A 25,033-nucleotide genomic window follows, 5' to 3' on the forward strand; every position below is an offset into this window, starting at 1 on the left:
ATCCTAACGCAGAACCTCTACAAAACATTTGGGTTTCGGGTAACACCTCTGCTAACAAAGGCTGGCGAACTGTGCTGGTCAACGTGCACTGGGCGAGATGGCCGGGGGAAGCGCACCGCAAACTTGGAACAGCACAGACCCTCCGCTCAATCTATCCAATACTGAAGGGCAGGCTTTTTGCAGTTAAATGTCTTGTATCAGATTGGCGGCTCATTTCACAGGTCCAATCCTCTACTCAGTTTTCCTCGGAGATGAATCTTTGCCTTAACGGTACATTCACACCACCTGTAGGTAAAGCATCAGCCCACATCACATGGATACAGTCGCTGCCTGCCTCAGATTAAATATATTTTTACAGATAAATTATGAATAAAGATAAGAAAATGTTTTAAACACAAGTAATATCTCCATGTCCACCGATATATTTTGATTCAGGACGTGTTCGTGAGTTCGGGGGGGAGTTAGAATCATCTCACGTCTTTCCATGACAGGTGGACATGCGTCGCCGAAAGGTTTCAAAGATCGAGGAAGAAGTTTACAACATCGTTCAGGAATTGACTTTGGTGATCAGTGGAGAGGACAGCCGTTTCCAGCCTATTTCCCACTCGGGGATTAATAATGACAACACCAAGGTAAATCCCGCTAGTTTTATGGTTGGCTCTGCTATCTGTGAAATTAAAAGCTTCATATAGTATTATAATTGGAACAAGAACGTTGAATACCAGTAAAACGGTGCAGCTGGTAGAGCCGCTGCCTCACACCGCCAGAGATCTCGGGTGCTGTCTGTGTGTCTGGACTTTGCACGTTCTCCCTGTGACTGCGTGGGTTTCCTTCGGTTTCCACACACATCTCAAACACGTGCGGGTTTGTAAGTTAATTGATCTGAGTAAATTGCCACCTAATGTGTAGGGAGCGGATGAGAAGGTGGGATAAATTAGAACTTGTGTGAACGGGTGAAGTCCTGTGTGGACTCAGTGGGCCGAAGGGCCTGTTTCCATGCTGTATATCCCAACTGAACTGCGCGAAACCTAGAAACAATGTGTGGCAAATATCCATGCTATTATCTCCAAACTAAACAAAACTAATCAGTGAACAGTCTCTGTGTACATTTACTGAGTGAGCAGAAATCTATCTATATACTTATAAAACTCTGATCTTGGATGTGTAAACATAGAAACATAGAAAGCCTGTGTAGGTGTGTATGGCTTGTGTATGTGTGTATAATCATACTGCTCGAAAAGACGATGCGTTAATGGTGAAATTTTATATTCCGATAGAGATTTACGCCATGGTCAAAAATCGCCTTATCTGAATATTTCAACCATTATTTCTCGAGTTATTTATGAAAATGTTCACAAATTTCAAATCTTAGCAATTGAAAACCGCTGGCTTTGGCTGATGACGTGATGATGTCACAATGGCTGCACGTTATGTTCACGCGCTGCGAGTCACGTCGCCCGGCTGCACCGCTTGCAAGACCTTTGAAAAAACCACACTCTTCTTGCTCACGCTGCGAGTCATTTGGTCGCCGTCCGCCCCGCTCGCTGAGTTCAAGTCCACCCCCTCCCCTCTCTCTACCCCCTCCCCCCTCCCCTCTCTCTCCCCCCTCTCTCTCTCCTGCCCGCCGCTCGCAAGCCCGGCCGCTGCCGACCACTCCCTGGAGCCTGAAACCTGGAACCGGGAGCTTGAAGCCTGCAGCCTGAAGCCGCCAGTGGGAGCGTTCGGGTACAAGCCCTCCGCTGTGTCGATCCCTCCCCCACCCTCCTGGCTCTGGATTGAAGCCCTTGAACACGCAGTCCTATGGTTGACGCGCGCCCCGCTGTCTGCTCCCTTCCTCCTCTCCCCTCCTCCTCATCTTCCCTCCCCCTCCTTTTTACATATTTCGGTAGGGATTTACCTTATGAGTTCAGAAATCTCTAAATTTGGTCAATTATTTCCCCAAATTTTGTATAAAATTGTTCACAAAACTCACTTTAAAATAAATAATCGCCGCTTGCTAGCTGCTGACGTCACAATGCCCACATGCCCACCTATCGAGGCCAGTCTTCCTCCTGGCCCCGCCCCCCCGCTGTGGACTAAAGCATTGTTTATTTCTTTTATTCATAGCATTGAATTTTATTGTTTCTCTGTGTCTGAGTCCCTCTCCATGACCCTCTCCATGTCCCTCCCCCCCCCGGCCCGGCTCAGCCCTGGATTAAACATCTGCTGTTTTGCACGAGTTAAGTCCCCCCCCCCCCCCCCCCCCCGTTCAATAAAAGGTGCGGAAAGAACGAGCAGGTTCTTCAGATCCCGAGGACACCTGGTTTCTTTTGCGAAGTCACGCCCCTCCCCGCACCCCGCCCAAGTACGCTCGCGCCACGCGCTTCCCGCAGCTGGACTCCCACGCCCGCCCGCCCACTCCAACCCCCCCCACCCGTTCTTCAAAATGCGCAGAAAGAGCGAGCGTTCTGCAGATCCGGAGGTCACCGGAGGTCACAGCAGGTTACAGCCGGCCACCAGAGGCCTCTCCGTCTCCCTCGCCCGATGGTAGAACATGACGGCGGCGGCGACCGTTATCGTCGCACGGGGCACGCAATGAGAAGGTGGCCCTCGCGGCCATTACTCCCTCTGGGAAACCCAGTGCAGCGAATAATGTCACGCCCCTCCCTCCCGCTGTAAACCCAACGCGCTGCGCTGCCAGTCACGACGCTCGCAAATCCTTTGTAAAAAACCTTGCGACCCCACCCCCTCTCTCTCTCTCTCTCTCTCTCTCTCTCTCTCTCTGAAACTAAGGCTGGTGGAAAGTCGGTGGTGGGCCTGTATAAACAAGTTGTTAGAACCAAGAGGTTTTCAGCAAATTATTATTGACTTCTACATTGACCTGGTCATAACTCCTTTATTGGAGTGAAGTTGACATTTCTACTTCTGTTACCTTCTTCCTTTGCGTCACTTGTTGGGCCTGAAATAAGGTGTTGGAACTCTTTGGGAGTTAGAATGGGATAGATTTGGGTGCAAATGTCTGTTTTTAATTATCTCTTTGCACTGCTTTCAGTCCAATCTTGCTGACATTTGTTGCGAATGCAGGTAAACTTTCTCTGTCTCTCCCGTCATTAAGTTGCAGCCCTGAAGTTGTGGTTTTGTAAGAATTGATATCTGAAAATGGCAGGCAATATGTTTATTGCACCATTTTTTCTCCCTGTACCATAAATGTGTAGGAATTTGCAAGACGTTCGCAAAAACCTACATGTTGAACAAGGTTGGGCAAAGTTCAAAGGAGATGTTTTTAGTTTTTACACAGGGGGTGGTGGGTGCTTGGAATGCGCTGTCAGGGGTGGTAATGGCGTTTAAGAGGCTTTTTGATCGGCACGTGGATGTGCAGGATCATGTGCATAAACTAATCAGAGGAACACAAAAATGCTGGAGGAACTCAGCGGGTGCAGCAGCATCTATGGAGCGAAGGAATTCCTTCGCTCCATAGATGCTGCTGCACCCGCTGTGTTTCTGCAGCATTTTTGTGTACCTTTGATTTTTCGGCATCTGCAGTTCCTTCTTAAACAACTAATCAGAGGAGATTAGCTTAACTTGGCATCATGTTTGGCACAGGCATTGCTGATGGGCCTGTTCCTCTGCTGTACCGTTCTATGTACAGTGGCTTGGATCTTTCTGCTTAGCTAGTTTACCACTGAAAAAAGCAAAACCACACTTCTGTCTGGCAATAGTGAACTAGTCAAAACATTCCTTAGACAGCGGCCTTGCTGAGAGAATTTGTGGGTTCTGGCACCCTTCCAGATCCCAGTTTGAGGTGAAGTCCAGTGAGCTCATTTGCAGTATGTACTTATACTGAATAAGCCTGCACTACCTCGCTAATATGTACACAACAGTCAACAATGTTTTCTTAGACTAGGTATGGGAACAGGAATTATTTACTTGAGCTAATCCCAATGTCTCTGGGAAGGAAAGTTTGTCTCGTCTACTTCCCTTTGGCCTTGAGGCTGCATTTTCTGAAACCTCAGGATTTATTCTTCCAAAGTAAGCAAGATTATTTTTCTCAGCACTAATTATTTTTCTAAGCGAGCCACCTTATTCGATGAATTCTGTTAGCAGAGGACTCCATTTTAGCTGAGAAGCCTATTTTAACTACATTAAACCTGTTGAAAAGATAACCAGAAACAGGTTATAACCTTAAAAGGTTTATATATACTTAAAATTAATATCAAAGGTTATATAACATTAACCTATTATATATTAAATAGGTTCAATATATATAACATATTTATAACCTATTAGGTTATATTGTGTTGCTAGTTAGACTTTACATTTAGAGTTACAACGCAGAAACAGGCCCGTCAGCCCACTTAATCCACGACGACCAGTTTGCCCCGTACACGAGCACTATCTTGCACACAAGGGACAATTTACAAAGTTACCAAAGCCAATTTACCTATGAACCTGTACGTCTTTGGAGTGTGGGAGGAAACCAGAGCTTTCGAAGAAAACCCACGCGGTCACAAGGAGAACATACAAACTCCGTACAAACAGCACCTGTAGTCGGGATTGAACTTGGGTCTCTGGTGCTGTAATGACGCGACTCTACCGCTGCTCCACCATGCTGCTGTGCTGCATAACAATAGGTTCGATCGTGTTGCTATGTTCTGCAATAAGCAACTTTTACTTCACCACATTGAAAAAACTACAGCAATACCTTAACAGCATTTTATTCTCTCACTAGTATTCAGAGAGAGGGGGAGACTTATATGTGCTTCCGTTCCCTGGTCTTAGACTTATCCCATTAAGGAATTCCATTCTATATGTTGCCAAGAATGGTCTCAACCCGAAACGTCACCTACCCATGTTTTCCAGTGATGCTGCCTGACCTGCGGAGTTACACCAGCACTTTGTGTATTGACTAGCATCTGCAGTTCCTTGTTTCTACCTGATGCAATACTATCTCCCTTCAGTATTACTGGTCCATTCGTGGTAGAGTAAAGAGTTGAGACATGGTGTTGGTGATATTCCATCCTTGTGGCAAAACTCTCTCTAGTTCCTCACAATCTCCAGCTATTTGTAAGATCAGCAGGGACACAAGATTCAAAGGGGGTTCAAGTAAGAGCTAGGAATCTGATACAAAAACATTTTTTTTCTGGAGCGTTTTTGCGAAAGATACGAAGCATGCAATGGAGGAATTACAGCACAATGGAGCCAAAGGCATTACTCGGTTTTTGAAGAGGAGAGGTAAATGTCAAGGAATGGAGTTCGTTATTTAAGGAAACTTTGAAGTCCTAAATACTAGCTCGATATAGTTCAGTTATTTATGGTCTCAACCAAGGGCAAATCATTCCTTTTTCTGTGGGTTTTTTTCTGAATTCATTTGAACTCCCAGAGCCATGAGAATGATGCTGAAAGCACATGTGATGAAAATTGCTACAATTTAATTTAAATTGGCATGACAATTGAAAAATAACTTGGAACATTGTTATTTCCTATTCCTTCCAGAGTCACGTGATTTTTATTTTGACCAGCATTGAGCTGCTAGGAACAGAATAGGACCAAAAGACTTAGGAGCAGAATTAGGCCATTCAGCCCATCGTAGCTCATCCACAGTGCCCTCCATAATGCTTGGGACAAAGACCCATCATTTAATTATTTGCCTCTGTACTCCACAATTTGAGATTTGTAATAGAAAAAAATCACATGTGGTTAAAGTGCACAAGGCCATTTTTATACATTTTGGTTTCACCATGTAGAAATGACAGCAGTGTTTATACATAGTTCCCCCATTTCAGAGTACCATAATGTTTGGGACACAGCAATGTCATGTAAATGAAAGTAGTCATGTTTAGTATTTTGTTGCATATCCTTTGCATTGCAATGACTGCTTGAAGTCTGCGATTCATGGACATCACCAGTTGCTGGGCGTCTTCTCTGGTGATGCTTTGCCAGGCCTGTATTGCAGCCATCTTTAGCTTATGCTTGTTTTGGGGACTAGTTCTCTTCAGTTTTCTCTTCAGCATATAAAAAGCGTGCTCAATTGGGTTCAGATCGGGTGATTGACTTGGCCACTCAAGAATTGACCAGTTTTTAGCTCCTTTGCTGCTTTAGCGGTATGTTTGGGAACATTGTCTTGCTCTAGAATGAACCGCCGGCCAATGAGATGGAGGCATTTGTTTGGACTCGAGCACATAGGATGTGTCTATACACTTCAGAATTAATTATGCTACTACATCAGCAGTTGTATTATCAATGAAGGTAAGTGAGCCAGTACCTTCAGCAGCCATACATGCCCAGGCCATAACACCCCCACCACCGTGTTTCACAGATGAGGTGGTATGCTTTGGATCTTGGGCAGTTCCTTCTCCATACTTTGCTCTTGCCATCACTCTGATATGTTAATCTTCATCTCATCTGTCCACAAGACCTTTTTCCAGAACTGTGGTTGCTCTTAAGTACTTCTTGGCAAACTGTAACTTGGCCACCTATTTTTGTGGCTAACCAGTGGTTTGCATCTTGCAGTGTAGCCTCTGTATTTCTGTACATGAAGGCTTCTGCGGACAGTGGTCATTGACAAATCCACACCTGACTCCTGAAGAGTGTTTGGGGATTTTTCTTTATTATAGAGAGAATTCGCTGTGCAGCTGTACTTGGCCTGCCAGTTCCTTTGTGATTGGTAAGCTCACCAGTGCTCTCTTATTGATGTTCCAAACAGTTGATTTTGGTAAGCCTACGGTTTTATTCTTGTTCCTCAGTCTCATAATAGCTTCTTTGACTTTCATTGGCACATCTTTGGTCCCCAGTAAAATCTTCCAAAGGTGATGGAAAGACTGGAGTAAAGACTAGGTGCTGAGAGCTCTCTTGTACCTGCATGAAGGAGACAATTAAACACACCTGAGCAATTACAACACCTGTGAAGCCATGTGTCCCAAACATTATGGTGCCCTGAAATGGGGGGACCATGTATAAACACAGCTGTAATTTCTACATGGTGAAACCAAAATGTATGAAAGTGGCCTTTAATAAAATCTGACAATGTGCACTTTAACCACATGTGAATTTTTCTATTACAAATCTCAAATTGTGGAGTACTGAGGCAAATAAATAAATGATGGGTCTTTGTCCCAAACATTATGGAGGGCACTGTATTTTCCCCCACTCAACCCCAATTCTCCTGCCTTCTCCTTGTAACCTTTGACACCCTTACTAATCAAGAACCTATCAATCTCTGCTTAAAAAATATCTAATTACATGGCCTCCACTGCTGTCTATGACAGTGAATTCCACAGATTTGCCACCCAAATTCCTTCTCATCTCCATTTTCAAGACATGTCCTTTTATTCTGTGGTTGGGCCTCTGGTCCTGGACTGGCCCACTACTGGAAACAACAATGAAGAAATGAAGTTGTTTTTTGGTCCCATTAATGTCTACCTAGTATCTATTGGAAGAAGATATCTGTCTGAAGAAGGGTCCTGACCCAACCAAACGTTGCCTACCCATTCCATTCATGATCCATTGAGTTACTTGAGCACTTTGTGTTTTATGTATGATTTCAGCGTCTGTGTCTCTAATATCTGAGTGTTGAGCACAGTTCAAGTCTGTTTGATGTCTGAGTTGATGTGGAAATAATAGCTTGGTATTTCAAAATGTTCTCTTTATGTAATTATTTTTCATCAATTGGAATGTTTGTTATTTTATACAGTTGGCTTGTGATTATTCTAGCACAATAGTTTAAAATCTGACAGAGTCATAGAGTGATACAGTGTGGAAACAGGCCCTTTGTCCCTACTCGCCCACACCGGCCAACAATGGCCCAGCTACCCTAGTCCCACTTGCCTGCGCTTGGTCCATAACCCTCCAAACCTGTCCTATCCATGTACCTGTCCAACTGTTTCTTAAACAATGGGATAGTCCCAGCCTCAACTACTTCCTCTGGCAGCTTGTTCCATACACCCACCACCCTTTGTGTGAAAACGTTACCCCTCGGATTCCTATTATATCCTCTTCACCTTGAACCTATGTCCTCTGATCCTCGATTCCCCTACTCTGGGCAAAAGACTCTGTGCATCTACCCGATCTATTCCTCTCATGATTTTGTATACCTCTATAAGATCTCCCCTCATCCTCCTACGCTCAATGGAATAGAGACCCAGCCTACTCAATCTCTCCCTATAGCTCACACCCCTCTAGTCCTGGCAACATCCTCGTAAATCTTTTCTGAACCCTTTCAAGCTTGACAATATCTTTCCAATATCATGGTGCCCAGCACTGAACACAATATTCTAAATGCGGTCTCACCAACATCTTAAACAACTGCAACATGACCTCCCAACTTCTATACTCATACTCTGACTGATGAAGGCTAAAGTGCCAAAAGCCTTTTTGACCACCTTATCTACCTGCGACTCGACCTTCAAGGAACCATGCACTTCTACTCTTAGATCCCTCTGCTCTACAACACTACCCAAAGGCCTACCATTGACTGTGTAGGTCCTGACCTTGTTCGACGTCCCAAAATGCAACATCTTACACTTCTCTGTATTAAATTCCATCAACATTTCCTCCGCTCACCTGGCCAATCGATCCAGATCCTGCTGCAATCGTTCACAACCATCTTCACTATCTGCAAAACCACTAACTTTTGTATCATCAGCAAACTTGCTAATCTTGCCCTGTATGTTCTCATCCAAATTATTGATGTAGATGACAAACAGTAACGGGCCCAGCACTGAACCCTGAGGCACACCAGTCTGAGAAGCAACCCTCCACCATCACCCTCTGCTTCCTTCCATGGAGCCAATTTGCTATCCATTCAGTTATCTCTCCTTGGATCCCATGAGATCTAACTTTCTAGAGCAGCCTACCATGCGGCACCTTGTTGAACACCTACTAAAGTCCATGTATACAACATCTACAGCACTGCCCTCATCAAAAAACTCAATCAGATTTGTGAGACACGACTTCCCACATAGAAAACCATGTGACTGTCCCTAATCAGCCCTTGCCCATCCAAATGCCTGTATCTCCTATCCCTCAGAATATTCTCCCGTAACTTACCAACTACAGATGTTAAGCTCACCGGCCTATAGTTCCCAGCATTTTCCCAGCAGCCCTTCTTGAAACGAGGCACAACATTTGCCACCCTCCAATCGTCCAGCACCTCTCCTGTATTTAAGGACAACTCGTAACTTTCAATCAGGGCTCCCGCAATTTCCTCTCTAGTTTCCCGCAATGTCCTTGGATATATCTGATCAGGCCCTGGAGATTTGTCTACCTTCAAACCCGTACCTTCAGTACTTCCTCGACGCTAACCCTGACTGCTCTCAAGACACTTCCAGTGACTGCTCCAATTTCCTCCGCCCGACTGTCTTTCTCCTCGGTAAATACAGAGGAGAAATTCTCATTGAGGACCTTGCCCATCTCCTGTGGCTCCACACAGAGGTGACCGCTTTTATTCCTGACAGGTCCCACTCTCTCTCTAGTTACCCTTTTCCCCCTTATGTATTTAAAAAACCTTTTGGGATTGTCTTTTATGCTACCCACCAGAGCTATCTCCTGGCCCCTTTTTGCCCTTCTGATCTCCTGTTTTAGTTTGCTCTTTTTTAAATTCAAATACCATCCAATTATTTGAATTAAAAATGAATAACAATTGGATAAAGTGAATTGGGCAATGTTGAATTGAAGGTATATTGTACAAAGATTTGAAGAAGGAGTTATATGTACATTTGTGCACGTATTTTTGTACATTTTACATAACTATGAGAGATACATTGTTCCGTGTATTAAGTTGTATTGTTTTACTTCGTACATGTGAAGAAAAATTCCATGTTCTCAGTCTCACTGATTTTCTCCCAACACATATAATTTTTCTCTGAATTAATACTACTATTGCTGTTCTGAATTCTCTGATTTTCTTTTCTTTTGAATGCATGGTTTATGTCGACTTTTCTTTCTCTAAACATTATGATTCATTTGTTTTGCTAGGACCAGCTGGCTGTAGTTGCTAAATGGTCAGCTATTCTGTCAGGGAAACGAGTACAGAATGCCTCCATCCAGGTACGTCTCTGGTGATTGCTTCCCATAGCTCTACCCTCTCATCCCAACACTTTCCCACTCTCTCAACTCCAATCCATTATGTGATGCCCTGGAATATTTCCACCTCCTGCCGTCTCTAGATAATACCATCTCTCCCTTGTTTTATCCATATTTCAAGACTTTTTCCACGTCCATATTGTCCAACTATGTTTAAAAAAAACCCACCAAGTGTGCCTGAGTAACTCAGCGATTCAGGCAGCACCTCTGAAGAACGTAGATAGGTGACGTTTCGGGTTGGGAACGTTCTTCAGACCCGAAACGTCACATATCCACGTCCTCTAGAAATGTTGCCTGACCAGCTGATTTACTCCAGCACTTTGTGTATTTTTTTTGTAAACCAGCATCTGCAATTCCTTGTGTCCGTGTTAACAATGCATATCCTACCATTTGTGACAATATTACTTATTTTGGCTGATCTGGTGCTGTTTCCAAAACCCCTTAGATATTTTCAGGTAACAAAACCAATTTCAAAGATAACAGTGATGATAGAAAACAATTATTTATTCACAATGTTCTGCTGGTTTTTCTTTCCCCCCCATTGTGTTTCTGCATGGTTTGACATTAGATTCACAGAGATTGAAGTGAGCATTTCCCAGTACTCATGACATCAAGTTTAGCAGCCAAAATGCTAATTTTAATAGAGCTTTTCAATATGTTTGATGACAGTCCATGCCAACAATAGAGGGATTAGAACAGGGGTGTGACAGCAAAAATAATTTGGCAGCAAAATTGAACACATCTGACGTACATAAAATAAATGCTTAGCAACAAGAACAAAGCGAGATAAGAACAACGTCCGAACAGACTGTGAATAAAACCAAACTTACATTGTCAGCACTGTGGAAACTCCACAACACACGGCTCCTTGTACTCAGTCTCACTGAAACCATCCCGTGCAGGGCTCATTGTAGAGAAGGGTCTACATTCAAAGGAAGTGGGGTACAAAATAATTGTTGCATAATAATGGTATTTTTCCCAATACAAATTTGTCTGTTCACCAGACCTAATTCGATCAGCTGGGTTCTATCAATATAGATAAGCATCTACAACTGAAAGTTGGCTTTACCAACCCTCATTAGATTTAAACACGTTTTGGAAGAATGCTACACAAGACTTAAGGGCCTGTCCCACTTGGGCGTCATTTGCACGTCATGCAGGTGGCACACGAAGATTTTGTGAATCACAAAACCCTGGGGCGCCGCGCGCGACCGCGCGTGACTGCCTACACCACCACGCCTCACCACACGTCATGCGTGTGTAATGCACGCCATGCGAGCGTGACGCGTAAATGATGTCATGTCGTGCGTCGTGACGCGTAAATGATGTAGCGTAAATGATGCACAAATAACGCCCAAGTGGGACAGGCCCTTTATTCTTAACAAGTCCTCAGAGCGGCACAGTGGCGCAGCAGTAGAGTTGCTGCCTCACAGTGCCAGAGACCCGAGTTCGATCCCGACTTCGGGTGAAGTCTGTAGGGAGTTTGTACTTTCTCCCTGTGACCGTGTGGATTTTCACCGGGTGCCCCGGTTTCCTCCCACACTCCAAAGATGTGCAGGTTTGTAGGCTAATTGGCTTCGGTAAGTTGTAAAATAGTCCCTTGTATGTAGGATAGCGCTTGCGCATAGGGTGATTGCTGTTCGGCACGGGCTCGGTGGGCTAAAGGGCCTGTTTCCGCGCTGTATCTCTAGTCTAAAGTCAATCCTGTCAATCAGGACCTAACTACAAGTGGTGTTCAACATGGTTGATTGTCACACCTGAGTCAACGAATAATGGCTACTTAGGTGTGATATCTGGAGGTAGTGACACTCAGTAAAGACTCAGTGATTGGTGAAAGGGTGAATGCAAATTGAAATTCTATTTACATGTGCAGGGAGAATATTGTTAATTTACAGATAGTAATTTATTTTAAAACTATCTCCATGTACTGATCTCCTACTTAACACTCCACTGGCTTACTCTCTCAAACAAGCTAACTATTGATTATTAATGACTACTGACCCAATATCAGTGATATAGAGAGCAAACCCAGACTCACTTCAAACTATTTAGGTCAGATGACTTCTAGTCATTGATGATCAAATTGGGTATAGTCTTTACTAAAACATTTCTGTTTTAATCCTGGTATTATTTCAGACATAAAGTGATGGAGTAACTGAGCAGGTCAGGCAGCATTTCTGGAGAACATGGATAGATGATATGTCGGGTTGGGCTGTTCCGAAGGAGGGTCCCGACACAGAACGTCACCTATCCATGTTTTTCAGGGATGCTGCCTGACCTGCTCAGTTACTCCAGTACTTTGTGTATTAACTAACATCTACAGTTCCTTGTTTTGGACTGTATTGATCAGTTGACTTTTAGTCATTGATGATCTAATTGGACATGGTCTTTACAAAAGCATTTCTGCTAAAATCAAAGTATTATTTAAGGAATAGTTTGTAGTACTGGCCTACTGCCACGTGTGGTGGGTAGGCAGTAGATGGGACTGTTTGGTGAATTTTTGTAACTTTGTCAGTGCTAAAAGTGGCGGCACTTGTGTACTGCTTATGTGAGGTCTGCTATATGATTTTTACTAGGATGCATGCAAAACAAAGCATTTCACTGTACCTAGATACATGTGACAATAAAATATAATTGAATCATTGATTGAATCATTGGTCGTACCCCAACAACAAATCCCTGTGTTAGTATTTCAAATGTCCATGTGGATTGAAACGTTGGAGGGATATCGTAGTTTCCAAGTGGTGTCCTGCTCTCTCTTAGGTTCAGTCACCATCTCAGCTCGTCATCATGGTCCCGGTGAGAGGTCTGGCAGCCTACATGGAACGGAGGGTGCGGCAATGGCGTTATTATACGCTGAGCGGCTCCAAGCTGATCTTGCCGGTCCGAGAGCCCGAGAAGCTGCACCAGTGGCTGGAGGTGGATCAGTTCCTGAAGAGTTCTCCAGAATGGCATCAACCAGATGTCACTATTGAAGGTGACATTGTCCCCTCAAAGGTCATTGGCATCTTCAAAGCCTTGCTTGAGAACACAATCCAGTCTTCGAAATTTCAAGGTAGGCAATCTATCTATATTATTTAATTTAGTTTAGTATTTAGTTTAGTGATGCAGCACGGACATAGGCTCTTTGGCCCACCGAGACCGTGCCGACCAGCAATTGCCACACACTTAAATTATCCTACACACTAGGGACAATTTACAATTTTAACAAGCCAATTAGCCTACAAACCTGTACGTCTTTGGAGTGTGGGTTGAAACCGGAGTACCCGGAGAAAACCCAAGCAAGTCACGGGAGAACGTATAAACTCTGTACAGACAGCACCCGTAGTCAGAATCGAGGCCGGGTCTCTGGCACTGCAAAGGCAACTACTTTACCGCTGAGCCACCGTGCCGCCTACTATTATCATTTGCTTACACATTGACTCTGTAACGCAGGCATTCTTGAGATGAATGATACTCAACAAATGGTTTGATTGTGTCTAAATTCAAATGATCCCCATTGGGTCCACTTGCAAATGAAGCTCGCTTAGCTGAGATGCTGTTGCAGCCACATACCACACTGAGTCCCAGGACATTTCACAGTGAAGAAAGTTGCTAAAATGAAGTTTCAATGGTTTTGTTGGCAGACTTCACTGAAATGCTAATGGATCATCGAATGTTCAGACAGTCATTGTTCTTTGACATTGTGTGGGTGACCTGTCATTTATGTGATCTTTGCTATTCATCGCTAACTTTTCTTTAGTCAAAATTAGTTAGGAAAGTTTTTGAAATGGGATGAGGTGCATTTTTTTTACCTGCTGCAATTTAATTTGAACGTGCCCTGAAATACATGGATCTTGTGTCCTAGTTGGTAACTTCATCTTATCTTTCAGTGTGGTACGCAGTGCCAACTCTGGTACTAATCACAATTTCAAAGTGGGGACACATGATGTCCAGCTGGAAAGGATGCAGAGAAGATTTATGAGGATGTTGCCAGGACTCGAGGGCCTGATCTGTAGGGAGAGGTTGAGTAGGCTAGGACTGTATTCCTTGGAGCACAGGAGGATGAGGGGTGAACTTATAGAGGTGTACAAAATCTGGAGAGGAATAGATCGGGTAAACGCAGTATCTTGCCTAGAGTAGGGGAATCAAGTAGCAGAGGACATAAGTTTAAGGTGAGGAGAGAAACATTTAATAGGAACCTGAGGGGTAACTTTTTTACACAAAGGGTGTTGGGTGTCGGGAATGAGCTGCTGGAGGAGATAGATGTGGCAGGTACTATCACAACGTTTAAGAAACATTTGGACAGGTACATGGATAGGATAGGTTTAGAGGGACATAGGCCAAACACAGGCAGGTGGGACTTATGTAGATGGGCATGTTGGTCGATGTGGGCAAGTTGGGCCGAAGGGTCTGTTTCCATGCTGTATGACTCTATGACGAGGAATTGCAAACACTTAATGGGTCCATCAAATGTAATTTAACATTAGCATGGTCTGCACTTTAGGCAGAAGTCTGACGATAGGTCCCGACTTGAAACATCACTTTATGTCAATTTTTAAATGTTATTTTAAACAGGTTTTACAGAAATATTGGACAACCCTGCCCTGACATCCTTTTACACGTGTTGGAGACACGTATGTGTATGTAGACCTTGAGATTCCCTGAGAAAGCTGGTGCTAAGAAGGTTAGCGATTACCCAGACTGGATGGTGAGGAAATAGACCCACCTTCCTGATTTAAGGGCCTGATTTGAATGCTTGCCCTCTCAGAGGAAGGAGACGTATGAACAAATAGTTTTTTAAAAACAAAAAACTGTCTAGCATTTGTGTATTTTTTTTTCAAATGGCCTTAAAGTATTTCGTTCAGAAGTAAACTCTGAATGTAAATGTGCACAGTTTGAGGCTAGCGATACATTTAAAACATAGTCAGAATTCAGGAGTGAGTAATAGGCAGATCTCTTATATTTTCTTTCTCTGCGTTAATTATTAACATGATTTCACTTAATGTCCAGTGACGGGAGCCCCCTTTGCACTACTGACCCTGTGCTGCTCCTTGCACGTGTTGGAGACACATACATGTATGACAGCCTGGACATGTATAAACATTCTGAAGAAGGGGCTCGACCCGAAACATCACCCATTCCTTCTCTCCAGAGATGCTGCCTGTCCTACTGAGTTACTCTAGCATTTTGTGTCTATCTGTTCCTTACATCTGTTATACATGGCTTGATGTTCCTCTATCCAGAAATCTTTACCATATTGCTACAATATAATATTGTCTGCTCTAGCTGGAAGTATTGTCTTTTGGGTAAACCGTTGTTCAAAGACCACTAAAGGGCTACCAACTCCATAAGTGTTTAATGGTTGGCGTGGTTGAATGGCCTAGTTTTGTGCTGTATCTCTCAATGACACAAGTGGCACTCTTGCGTAGATGTTCTGGATCCCATATCATTTCTTTAAAAGCTCCCAGGAAATGGTAGAGCCCTGGGGAACGTTGTAGAACAGAGTGAACAAGAGATTCAGGTACATGGTTCCAGGAACATGCTGACACAGGTGGGCAGAGAGGTGAAGAAGGTATTTGGCACACTTACTTTCATTGGTCATGGTATTGAGTTCAGGAGTTGGGACATCATGCTGCAGCTATCTAGCCAAGTACTAAAGACCTGTGCTGACCAACTAGCTGGAATATTCAAGGACATTTTCAACATATCACTTCTGCGGTCTGAACCTTCCCACCTGGTTGGCATCTATCGTACCAGTGCCTAAGAAGAGCAAGTGACCTGCCTCAATGACTAATGTCCAGCAGACCTGTCAGGGACCATTCATCAGACTGAAGAAGGAGCAGTCTGAAGAAAGGTCCCAACCTGAAACGTCGCGTCATTTCCCTCCACAGACGCTACCTGACCTGCTGAGTTCCTCCAGCACTCAAGATTCCAGCATCTGCAGTTCCTTGTGTCTACAAAGGTTTGGAGGGATTGGGTCAGGCGTAGGCAAGTAGCATTTGCTCGGTTAGGGATATTGGTTGGCATGGACGAGTTGGGCCGAGGGGCCTGTTTCCGTGCTGTGTTTCTCTATGATACTAAGCAGAGCATTGGCTGTAGCATGCTACAGGATCACCAGAGGTCATGAACAATGTTGTATAAATGCTTTAACAATGAGGTGGTGACCAGTGTATGCACAAGTCAATTATGTACCGTTGGGCTTTTAATGAAGTAATTTAATGGTAGGCTGTAATTAAAGGAATGCTCTGCAGGTAATGTATGTTCAGTATCAAAGATATCATCAGTTAACTGGGAAATAAATTAATATATGTGATCGCAATGTGAGCTGAGGATTTTTTAAATGTTAAATGTTACTGTAATTTGTCAGAGCATTCAAGTAGCCATGTTCAACATGGGAAAGTTTATGCAAATACAGTAAATAATATGAAAAAGTGGAGACAGCATGTACTGTAGTGGAGCAAAGGCTGGTATTCTTAAATGTTGTGTACCCTGATACTTGCGCCCCAATTTATGTGTTAGTAAAGAGTTATGTAGGATGAATTTATTGAAACAGATTGAGGATTGTTCTTCATTATAGCATAATGGCTGCCACGTTACAATATATAGTTCTATAATGGGTGATCAATTACCTCCACTTTACTGGCATGAATGCATAATCCTGAGTGGTTTAAAATTATTTATATACCTTCAATCATCCATTTGTACATGTGGTTCCATCAATACTTTCCATTAATTGTAAATTGCACCATGTTCTACAAATGTAGTTGGTTGTTTGGGAAATCTTCCTATCGATCTTTGTGATCGCTTGTGTTTTACTGCCCTTAGTGTGCCATGACCTTAAGAAGGAATTGGCAGGAGAAGTCAGTATGTGGAACAGATTAATGTGTACTTTGTACTAAAGTAGCATTCAGTGAACACTGAAATTACTGTGACAAAGTATAAATTGCAGTAGTGCCCTCTGTTAACTAAATCTCAGTCATAGAGTGATACAGCGTGGAAACAGGCCCTTCAGCTCAACTTGCCCAAACCGACCAATATGTTCCAGCTATACTAGTCCTACTTGCCTGCATTCGGCCCATATCCTTCGACACCAATCCTATCTATGTACCATCTAATTGTTTCTTAAACATTGCAATAGTCCCTGCCTCAACGACCTCCTCCGGCAGCTCGTTCCATACACCCACCAGCCTTTGTGTTACCCCTCAGATTCCTATAAAATCTTTCCACATTCACCTCAAACCTATGCCCTCTGGTTCTCAATTCCCCTACTCTGGGCAAGAGACTCTGTGTGACCATTCGATCTATTCCTCTCACAATTTTATCACCCCTCATCCTCCTGCGCTCCAGGGAACAGAGTCCGAGCCTGCTCAACCTCTCCCTGTTGGTCAGACCCTCAAGTCCTGGCAACATCCTTGTAAATATTCTCAGTACCCTTTCTAACTTATATGTTTGCTATAACATGGTGCCCACAAATGAACACAATATTCTAAATACAGCCTCAGCAACGTCTTACATAAGACTACATGTTGTCTTGGCTGCTGCCAATTACAGCATCAGGGCAAAATCTGTGTGTACAATAGAAACAAGAAAAAAAAGGACACAAAGTGCTGGAGTAACTCAGCGGGTCTGGCAGCATCCCTGGAGAACATTTATGATGAAGGGTCTTGAACTGAAACATCACCTATCCATGTTCTCCAGAGATGCTGCCTGGCCCGCTGAGTTATAACCATATAACCATATAACAATTACAGCACGGAAACAGGCCATCTCGACCCTTCTAGTCCGTGCCGAACACATAATCTCCCCTAGTCCCATATACCTGCGCTCAGACCATAACCCTCCATTCCCTTCCCATCCATATAACTATCCAATTTATTTTTAAATGATAAAAACGAACTTGCCTCCACCACCTTCACTGGAAGCTCATTCTATACAGCTACCACTGTTATTCCAGTTATTTCCAGCCTTTGTGTCTTTTTTTTTAAATTTTACATATGTTCTGTCTTAAACATGATCTCTGAACAGGTATAAATCTTAAATTTTAAAAAGTGCTGGAGGAAACTCATCAGGTCAGACAGCATCTGTTGAGGGAATGGACAGATCATATTTCAGGTCAGGACCCTCTTTCAGTCTGAAGAAGGGTTACAACCTAAAATATTGAATGTTTAGTTTAGTTTAGAGATACAGCGTGGAAACAGGCCCTTCGGCCCACCAAGTCTGCTCTGACCATCCATCACCCATTCACTAGTTCTATGTTATCCCGCTCTCGCATCCTACAGTTCTGCAATTTACAGAAACTAATTGGTCTATAAACCTACACATCTTTGTGATGTGGGCGGAAACCGGGGCTCCCGTGGAAAACCCACGTGGTCACAGGGAGAACGTACAAACTCTGTACAGACCGCACCCGTAGTCAGGCAAGAGCCTGGGTCTCTGGCGCTGTATAATGCCCCTGTCCCACTTAGGAAACCTGAACGGAAACTTCTGGAGACTTTGCGCCCCACCCAAGGTTTCCGTGCGGCTCCCGGAGGTTTTTGTCAGTCTCCCTACCTGCTTCCACTACCTGCAACCTCCGGCAACCACCTGCAACCTCCGGGAACCGCACGGAAACCTTGGGTGGGGCACAAAGTCTCCAGAGGTTTCCGTTCAGGTTTCTTAAGTGGGACAGGGGCATAAAGGCTGCAGCTCTACCACTATGCCACTGTGCCACCCTCAATGCAGCTGGGAAAATGCTGCTAAACAGCAGTCTGCAAGTTCAGGGTTTTACTTTGGTATGGTACAGTAGTGCCTATGTTTCCCAATAACTTTCTCCACACCCTGATATCATTTTTGATAATAGACTGAATTTTACTTGTCGTTGGTTAGTTCTGATCTGTTCCCCATTCAGTCCACTTGATATATTGTTTCTGATTAGAACAACTGAAAGTGAAATGACTGAGTGAAGCCTGTGCCCACTTTGGTGCGTTTAGTTGCTATGACAACTGCGTTAACTAGGTAAAGGTAAAGCTGAGCTTTGGAAAGGACGGGTCCAAAACAAGAAATCTTCTTCAGATACTAGATATACATTAATGGGACCAAAAAACAACTTCAGTTTTTCATTGTTGTTTCCAGGAGTGGGAGCGTCTAGGACCCGAGGGCACAGCCTCAGAATAAAAGGACGTATCCTTAGAATGGAAATGAGGAGTTTCTTTAGCCAAGGGCGATGAATCTGTGGAATTCATTGTCACAGGTAGCTATGGAGGCCAAGTTAATGAGTATTTTTAAAGCAGAGATTGATAGGTTCTTGATTAGTGAGTGTGTTAAAGTTTACGGGGAGAAGGCAGGAGAATGGGTTTGAGAGGGGAAAATAAATCGGCCATGATTGAATGGTGGAGCAGACGTGATGGGCCGAATGGCCTAATTCTGCTCCTATATGTTTTTGATTACAGGAAATAAAAGTTTATTTTCAGCCGTCTTGTGTTTCAAGCCTTTTTGTTTGAGTAATAGCCTGGCAACGTTGCCGTGAGCACACCAGCGAGCATCTCCAGAAGGAACTTCCAATGGAAATGCTGCCAATTACAGAATGACAGATGGAAATTCATTCCGCCTGTGCGTCTATGCATGGGGGGGCCAGACTGTTTGGCAACTCGCAGATCTCTATTAGTCACCTGTGGTGAGAACTTTGATAATACATAAATGTTGCGCTGGATTAGTTTCTTGTCAGCATCATACACTTATGTTTAATATCATCACCGCTACTGAGCGAGTAGCGATCAGAGGCAAATTGTAACTGATGTAAATTACGCTGAAGATGCGCACAAAGTGCTAGAGCAACTCAGCAGGTCAGGCAGCATCTCTGCAGAAAAGGAACAAGAAAATGTGCCGTCTGAAGAAGGGATCTGACTTGAAACGTCACCTGTTCCTTTTCTCCAGAGATGCTGGCAGACCCGCTGAGTTGCTCCAGCACTTTGTGTCTATTTACCATTATAAATCAGGAACTGCAGTTCCTTCCTACTTAAATTAAGCTGAAGATAGATTAAGCTGTGTTGTTTCGCATTGTAAAAATCCCAGTTTTGCTAAATATGAGCTATTTTGGATTGGGCTCAATGGTCCTGTTATTTTTAATTTCATCAGCTTGCACAACGAGGAAAATTGCATAGCTGCGTAGTCGGAAGAAGGGTCACGACCCAAAATGTCGCTTATCCATTTTCTCCAGAGTTGCTGCCAGACATGCTGAGTTACACCAACATTTTGTGTCTATCATTTGCACAGACACAACTGTTTTGGCACATTTACACCTGTAAAACTTTTGTCTGGGATGAAAAGGAAAGGTAGGCTCTCTAGCTGTCTGCAGGTGAAAATAATTATTAATGTGGCACTGTGTTCGAGTGGCTTGTTTAATTCAAGAGCATGGGAGAGTGGTGTTCTGATGTGCATGTTGAATGCTATAGCGAATGCTTTTAAAGTGCCAGTTTTGGGTACTTGGGGCAGGTTCTATCTCCCCCCCCCCTCCCCACCACCACTCTGGTGTGCACCCCTCTTTCCCCCCATCATGCCCTTCCACCTGCATTCCTTCCTGGTTTTAAATTACTCCTCTCCTCATCTAAACACATTTTTGTCTTATTTTCATCTCTAACAGTTGTCCAGCCATCTGCCATTCAATACCTCTCTCACCTGTATCCACCTATCACTTGCCAGGCTTTGTCCTGGCCCCACCTCTCTTCCATCAGGCTGAAGATGGGTCCCAACCCAAAACGTTGTCCATTCACTCCCTGCGCAGATGCTGCCTGACCGGCTGAGTTCCTCTAGCACTTTTGGTTTTGCACCTGACAGATTAATGTTCTGATTAGTTTAAACCACCTTGAAATAATAATGTATACATCCCTATCTCTTGTGCCAAGTGCAAACAAAAAGATGATTCTGTATATTTCTTTCCTCTAGCTTCACAATTCACAACCTTCAATCCTGTTGTCTCACACCTTCTGTCTTTTCTTCTCTGACTATTGTCCAACTATCTGCCTATCAAAGATCACTCCTCACCTATATCAACCTATTCTACCTAATCTAGACACAAAGTACTGGAGTAACTCAGTGGGACAGGCAGTATCTCTGGAGAAATAAGGATGGGTGATGTTTCGGGTCAGGACCCTTCTCCAGACTGCTGAGTTACACCGGCGCTTTGTGTCTATCTTTGGTAAAAATCCAGCATCTGCAGTTTGTTTCATCAACCTATCACCCGCCAGGCTTTGTCTAACCCCTCCTCTCTTCCATCTTCTCCCTTATCTGTCAACCACCCCCCACCCCCCCCCCCTCTCCTCCACTACAATCTCCTTCACTCCACTGTGGGTGGTCTCGACCCGAAACATCACCTTATCAGTGTTCTCCAAAGATGCTGCCTGCCTGTGTTACTCCAACACATTGCGTCTTCTCACTAAACATTAGCCTACTTAACTGTTAAGAAAATTGGAGGAGCAGCACCTCATATTTCGCTTGCACAGTTTACAGCCCAGCAGTGTTAACGTTGATTTTTCTAATTTCAATGTACTCCTGCATTCTTTCCCCCACTCTCTTCCTGCTCCCCCACCCTAGTCGCCCTATTAGTTCCACTGCTCGCATCCTTGTATCCTTGTCATTAGCACACATTCCCAGCCAACAATGGCCCATTATGAACTCCACCCTTCCTGAGTCCTCTGTTGCTGGCCCTGATTTGTTCTGGCCTTTCCTCGCCTCCAGTCCCCCCCTCCACCTCTATCTTTCAGTCTGACGAAGAGTCCTGACCCGAAACGTCACCTATCCATGTTCTCCAGAGATGCTGCCTGACCCGCTGAGTTACTCCAGCATTTTGTTTCTATCGTCGATATGAACCGACATCTGCAGTTCCTTCCTACACAAGAACATTTCTGTTCTGGCCCACAGGAAAAGTCAATGTCCTGGAGTGTGTCGGCCCCACCATTCGACTTGCTGTGGAAACCACAGAACAACATGTGGAAGCGGAACTGGTACCAGCCATCGAAATCACCAACCACTGGCCGAAAAAGGCACGCTGGCCGCGATTCCTGAAACGATGGCCATCAAAAGAAAAGGCTCGCACTGTTAAGGTATGAAACACCAAAAGCAACGTTCAATAATAATACGATGATGAAAAGTTAAATGGTAAATTGAGTACGAGTTACATAATCAAGAAAGTGGGTGGCACGGTTGCTCAGCGTTAGAGTTGCGGCCTAACAGCGCCAAAGGCCCAGGTTCCATCCTGACTTTGGGTGCTGTCTATACGGAGTTTGTACGTTCTCTCTGTTACTGCATGGATTTACTCCGGGTGCTCCGTTTCCTCCCATATCCTGAAAACTTAAAGGGTTTGTGGGTTTATCTCCCTTCCGTAAATTGTAAATTGTCCCTAGTTTGTAGGATCGGGCTAGTGCACAGGGTGATCGCTGGTCAGCGTGGACTTGGTGGACCAAAGGCCTTGTTTCTCCAAACTAAATTTAAAAAGCTTAGAGTGGATGTGGAGAAGATGTTTCCAGTAGTGGGAGAGTCTAGGACCTGAAGGCACAGCCTCAGATATAAAAGGACATCTTTAGAATGGAGATGAGGAGGAATTTCTTTAGCCAGAGAGTGGTGAATCTGTGGACTTCATTGCTACAGACGGCTGTGGAGGACAAGTCATTGGGTATTTTAAAAGCAGAGATTGATTTAAAGTGGAGAATTTTGATTATAAAGGGCAACAAAGGTTACAGCAGGAGAATGGGGTTGAGAGGGAAAATAGATCGGCCATGATCGAATGGCCTAATTCTGCTCCAATGTGTTACGATCTTATGAACCTAAAGGCATTTTTAATAGTATATGTTTGTGATGTTGGGTTTATGGTGCTTTTGGGAAGGTGGAAGATATTGTTTTGTAAAGAACAAGCTGTGTGAGTTCTCTGATAAGGTTACATCTGTGGCCTATCATTAGTAATCAGGAGAGGTGTTGATGCAAAGGTTCATGAGAGGGGGAACCTAAACAAAGACAAGGGTAAAGCAGGAGGGGGGAGGGATATTTGTAGTGAAATATTCCTACGTTAGGAAGGGACCAGGTATAGGAAGATATAAAGACCAGGTGTAGGTCTGAAATAGGGTCCTGATCTGAAATGTCATCTATGCTTTTTCTCCACAGATGCTGCCTGACCCACTGAGTTACTCCAACATTTTGTGTCTATCTTAAATAATTATTATGTTGGATTATGAATTACTATTGTTATTGGAATGAGGGTCATGTCTTGCAAGTGGGGCAGAATATACCAAAGGAATGTGTTGGAGGAGTCTGGGACAATATCTGTAATATGTGATTTTGACTTTATCGTGATTTTGTTCGACGGCTCACCTTTCTCAATCTGGATAGCAGTGTCCATGTATAAAGGAGGAGGACTTTGCAGAGTAGACTGGACTGGGAATGACCAACTGTCTAAAATTGATGCTTAGTTGATGCTGGTGGGTGTGACCCCTTTTATCTTTTCCATTTTAAAAACATGGAAAATAGGTGCAGGAGTAGGTTCGAGCCTGCACCGCCATTCAATATGCTCATGGCTGATCATCCAACTCAGTATCCTGTACCTGCCTCTCCATACCCCCTGATCCCTTTAGCCCTTTAGCCACATCTAACTCCCTCTTAAATATAGCCAATGTACTGGCCTCAACTACCTTCTGTGGCAGAGAATTCCAGAGATTCACCACTCTCTGTGAAAAATGTTTTCCTCATCTCGGTCCTAAAAGATTTCCCCCTTATCCTTAAACTGTGACCCCTTGTTCTGGACTTCCCCAACATCGGGAACAATCTTCCTGCATTAAGCCTGTCCAACCCCTTAAGAATTTTGTAAGTTTCTATAAGATCCCCCCTCAATCTTCTAAATTCTAGCGAGTACAAGCCGAGTCTATCCAGTCTTTCTTCATTTGGTCTTGATTATTTTATTATTGTCACATGTACCCAGTTACAGTAACGGCTGTTGTATGTGTGCTATCCAATTGCATAACACAAATTTTGAATACAATCGAGCCATCCTTTTAGTCTTCCCTCTGAATCCTTTCTCCACTTTCTCTCCTTTCTCCACTTTCTCTCCTTTCACCACTTTCTCTCCTTTCACCACTTTCTCTCCTTCTCCCTTTCCACTTATCCCGTTCCTTCCAATCCTCTTCTCCCTTCTCCCAAATCTTTCACGGCCTTCTCCCCCTTCCAGTTACTTTTTCCTCTTTCTCCAGCTCACCCCAATCTATGAAGCTCCTCCCATGCCTTGCTTTACAATTCATATCGATCCTGACCATCTGCACTCCGGGAGGTAAGGTATTATGTACAAAAGATGTCTCGGAGCTAAAGGGTACATAGAACCCAGGAAAGATCAGAAGGCAAGATACATCTATCTAGGGATCAGAAAGGCAAATATTGATTACATTTAACTCGGGGTGTTCCGTCGTCACCCATCTCCCATCTGGCAAGAGGTGCATAAATCTGTAAACACACACCTCCAGATTCCGGGTCAATTTCTTCCCAGCTGTTATCAGGCAACTGAACCATCCTCTCACCAGCTCCAGTGTGGTCCTGTCCTCCCATCTACCTCAATGGAGGCATATGAACTATTTTTTACCAGACTTTATACCTTGCTAAATGTTATAAAAATGGCTTGATGGTAATCACGTGTAGTCTTTTCTTTGACTGGATAGCATCAACGGAAAGTTTTTTGCTGAACCACAGTACATGTGACAATAATAAACTAAACTAAACTAATATATATGCCGTAGGTTTGTGGTTCCTAACTTCAGTGCACCATCCAAATTGCACTTGGGATGAGAAAGGTCCCACCCAAAATGTCAGTCTGAAGAAGGGTCCCGACTCGAAATGTCACCTATCCATGTTCTCTAGTGATGCTGCCTGACCCACTGAGTTACTCCAACAATTTGTGTCATTATTGTAGTACATTAGCACATGCAGTTCCTTATTTCTACATTCCAGTTGAGTTGGTAGGGAAGGGACAATTGTCGGTGAT

At 43.9% G+C, this 25,033-nt stretch overlaps 1 protein-coding gene across 3 annotated transcripts in view; it reads left to right on the plus strand.

Annotated features, from left to right (window-relative positions):
• mab21l3 (mab-21-like 3) overlaps positions 1–25,033 on the plus strand; it is a 41,139-nt gene that overhangs the window by 10,580 nt on the left and 5,526 nt on the right. Inside the window, exons 3-6 of one of the 3 annotated variants that reach the window (XM_055644676.1) lie at positions 492–632; positions 9,952–10,023; positions 12,823–13,114; positions 21,937–22,118. In XM_055644676.1, coding sequence (XP_055500651.1) covers positions 492–632; positions 9,952–10,023; positions 12,823–13,114; positions 21,937–22,118 — 687 coding nt within the window. The remainder of the gene's footprint in view (positions 1–491; positions 633–9,951; positions 10,024–12,822; positions 13,115–21,936; positions 22,119–25,033) is intronic. The other 2 variants (XM_055644678.1, XM_055644677.1) reach the window with 2 other exon arrangements.

The sequence above is a fragment of the Leucoraja erinacea genome, chromosome 13 (assembly GCF_028641065.1).
Source record: "Leucoraja erinacea ecotype New England chromosome 13, Leri_hhj_1, whole genome shotgun sequence".
Taxonomy (NCBI): domain Eukaryota; kingdom Metazoa; phylum Chordata; class Chondrichthyes; order Rajiformes; family Rajidae; genus Leucoraja; species Leucoraja erinaceus.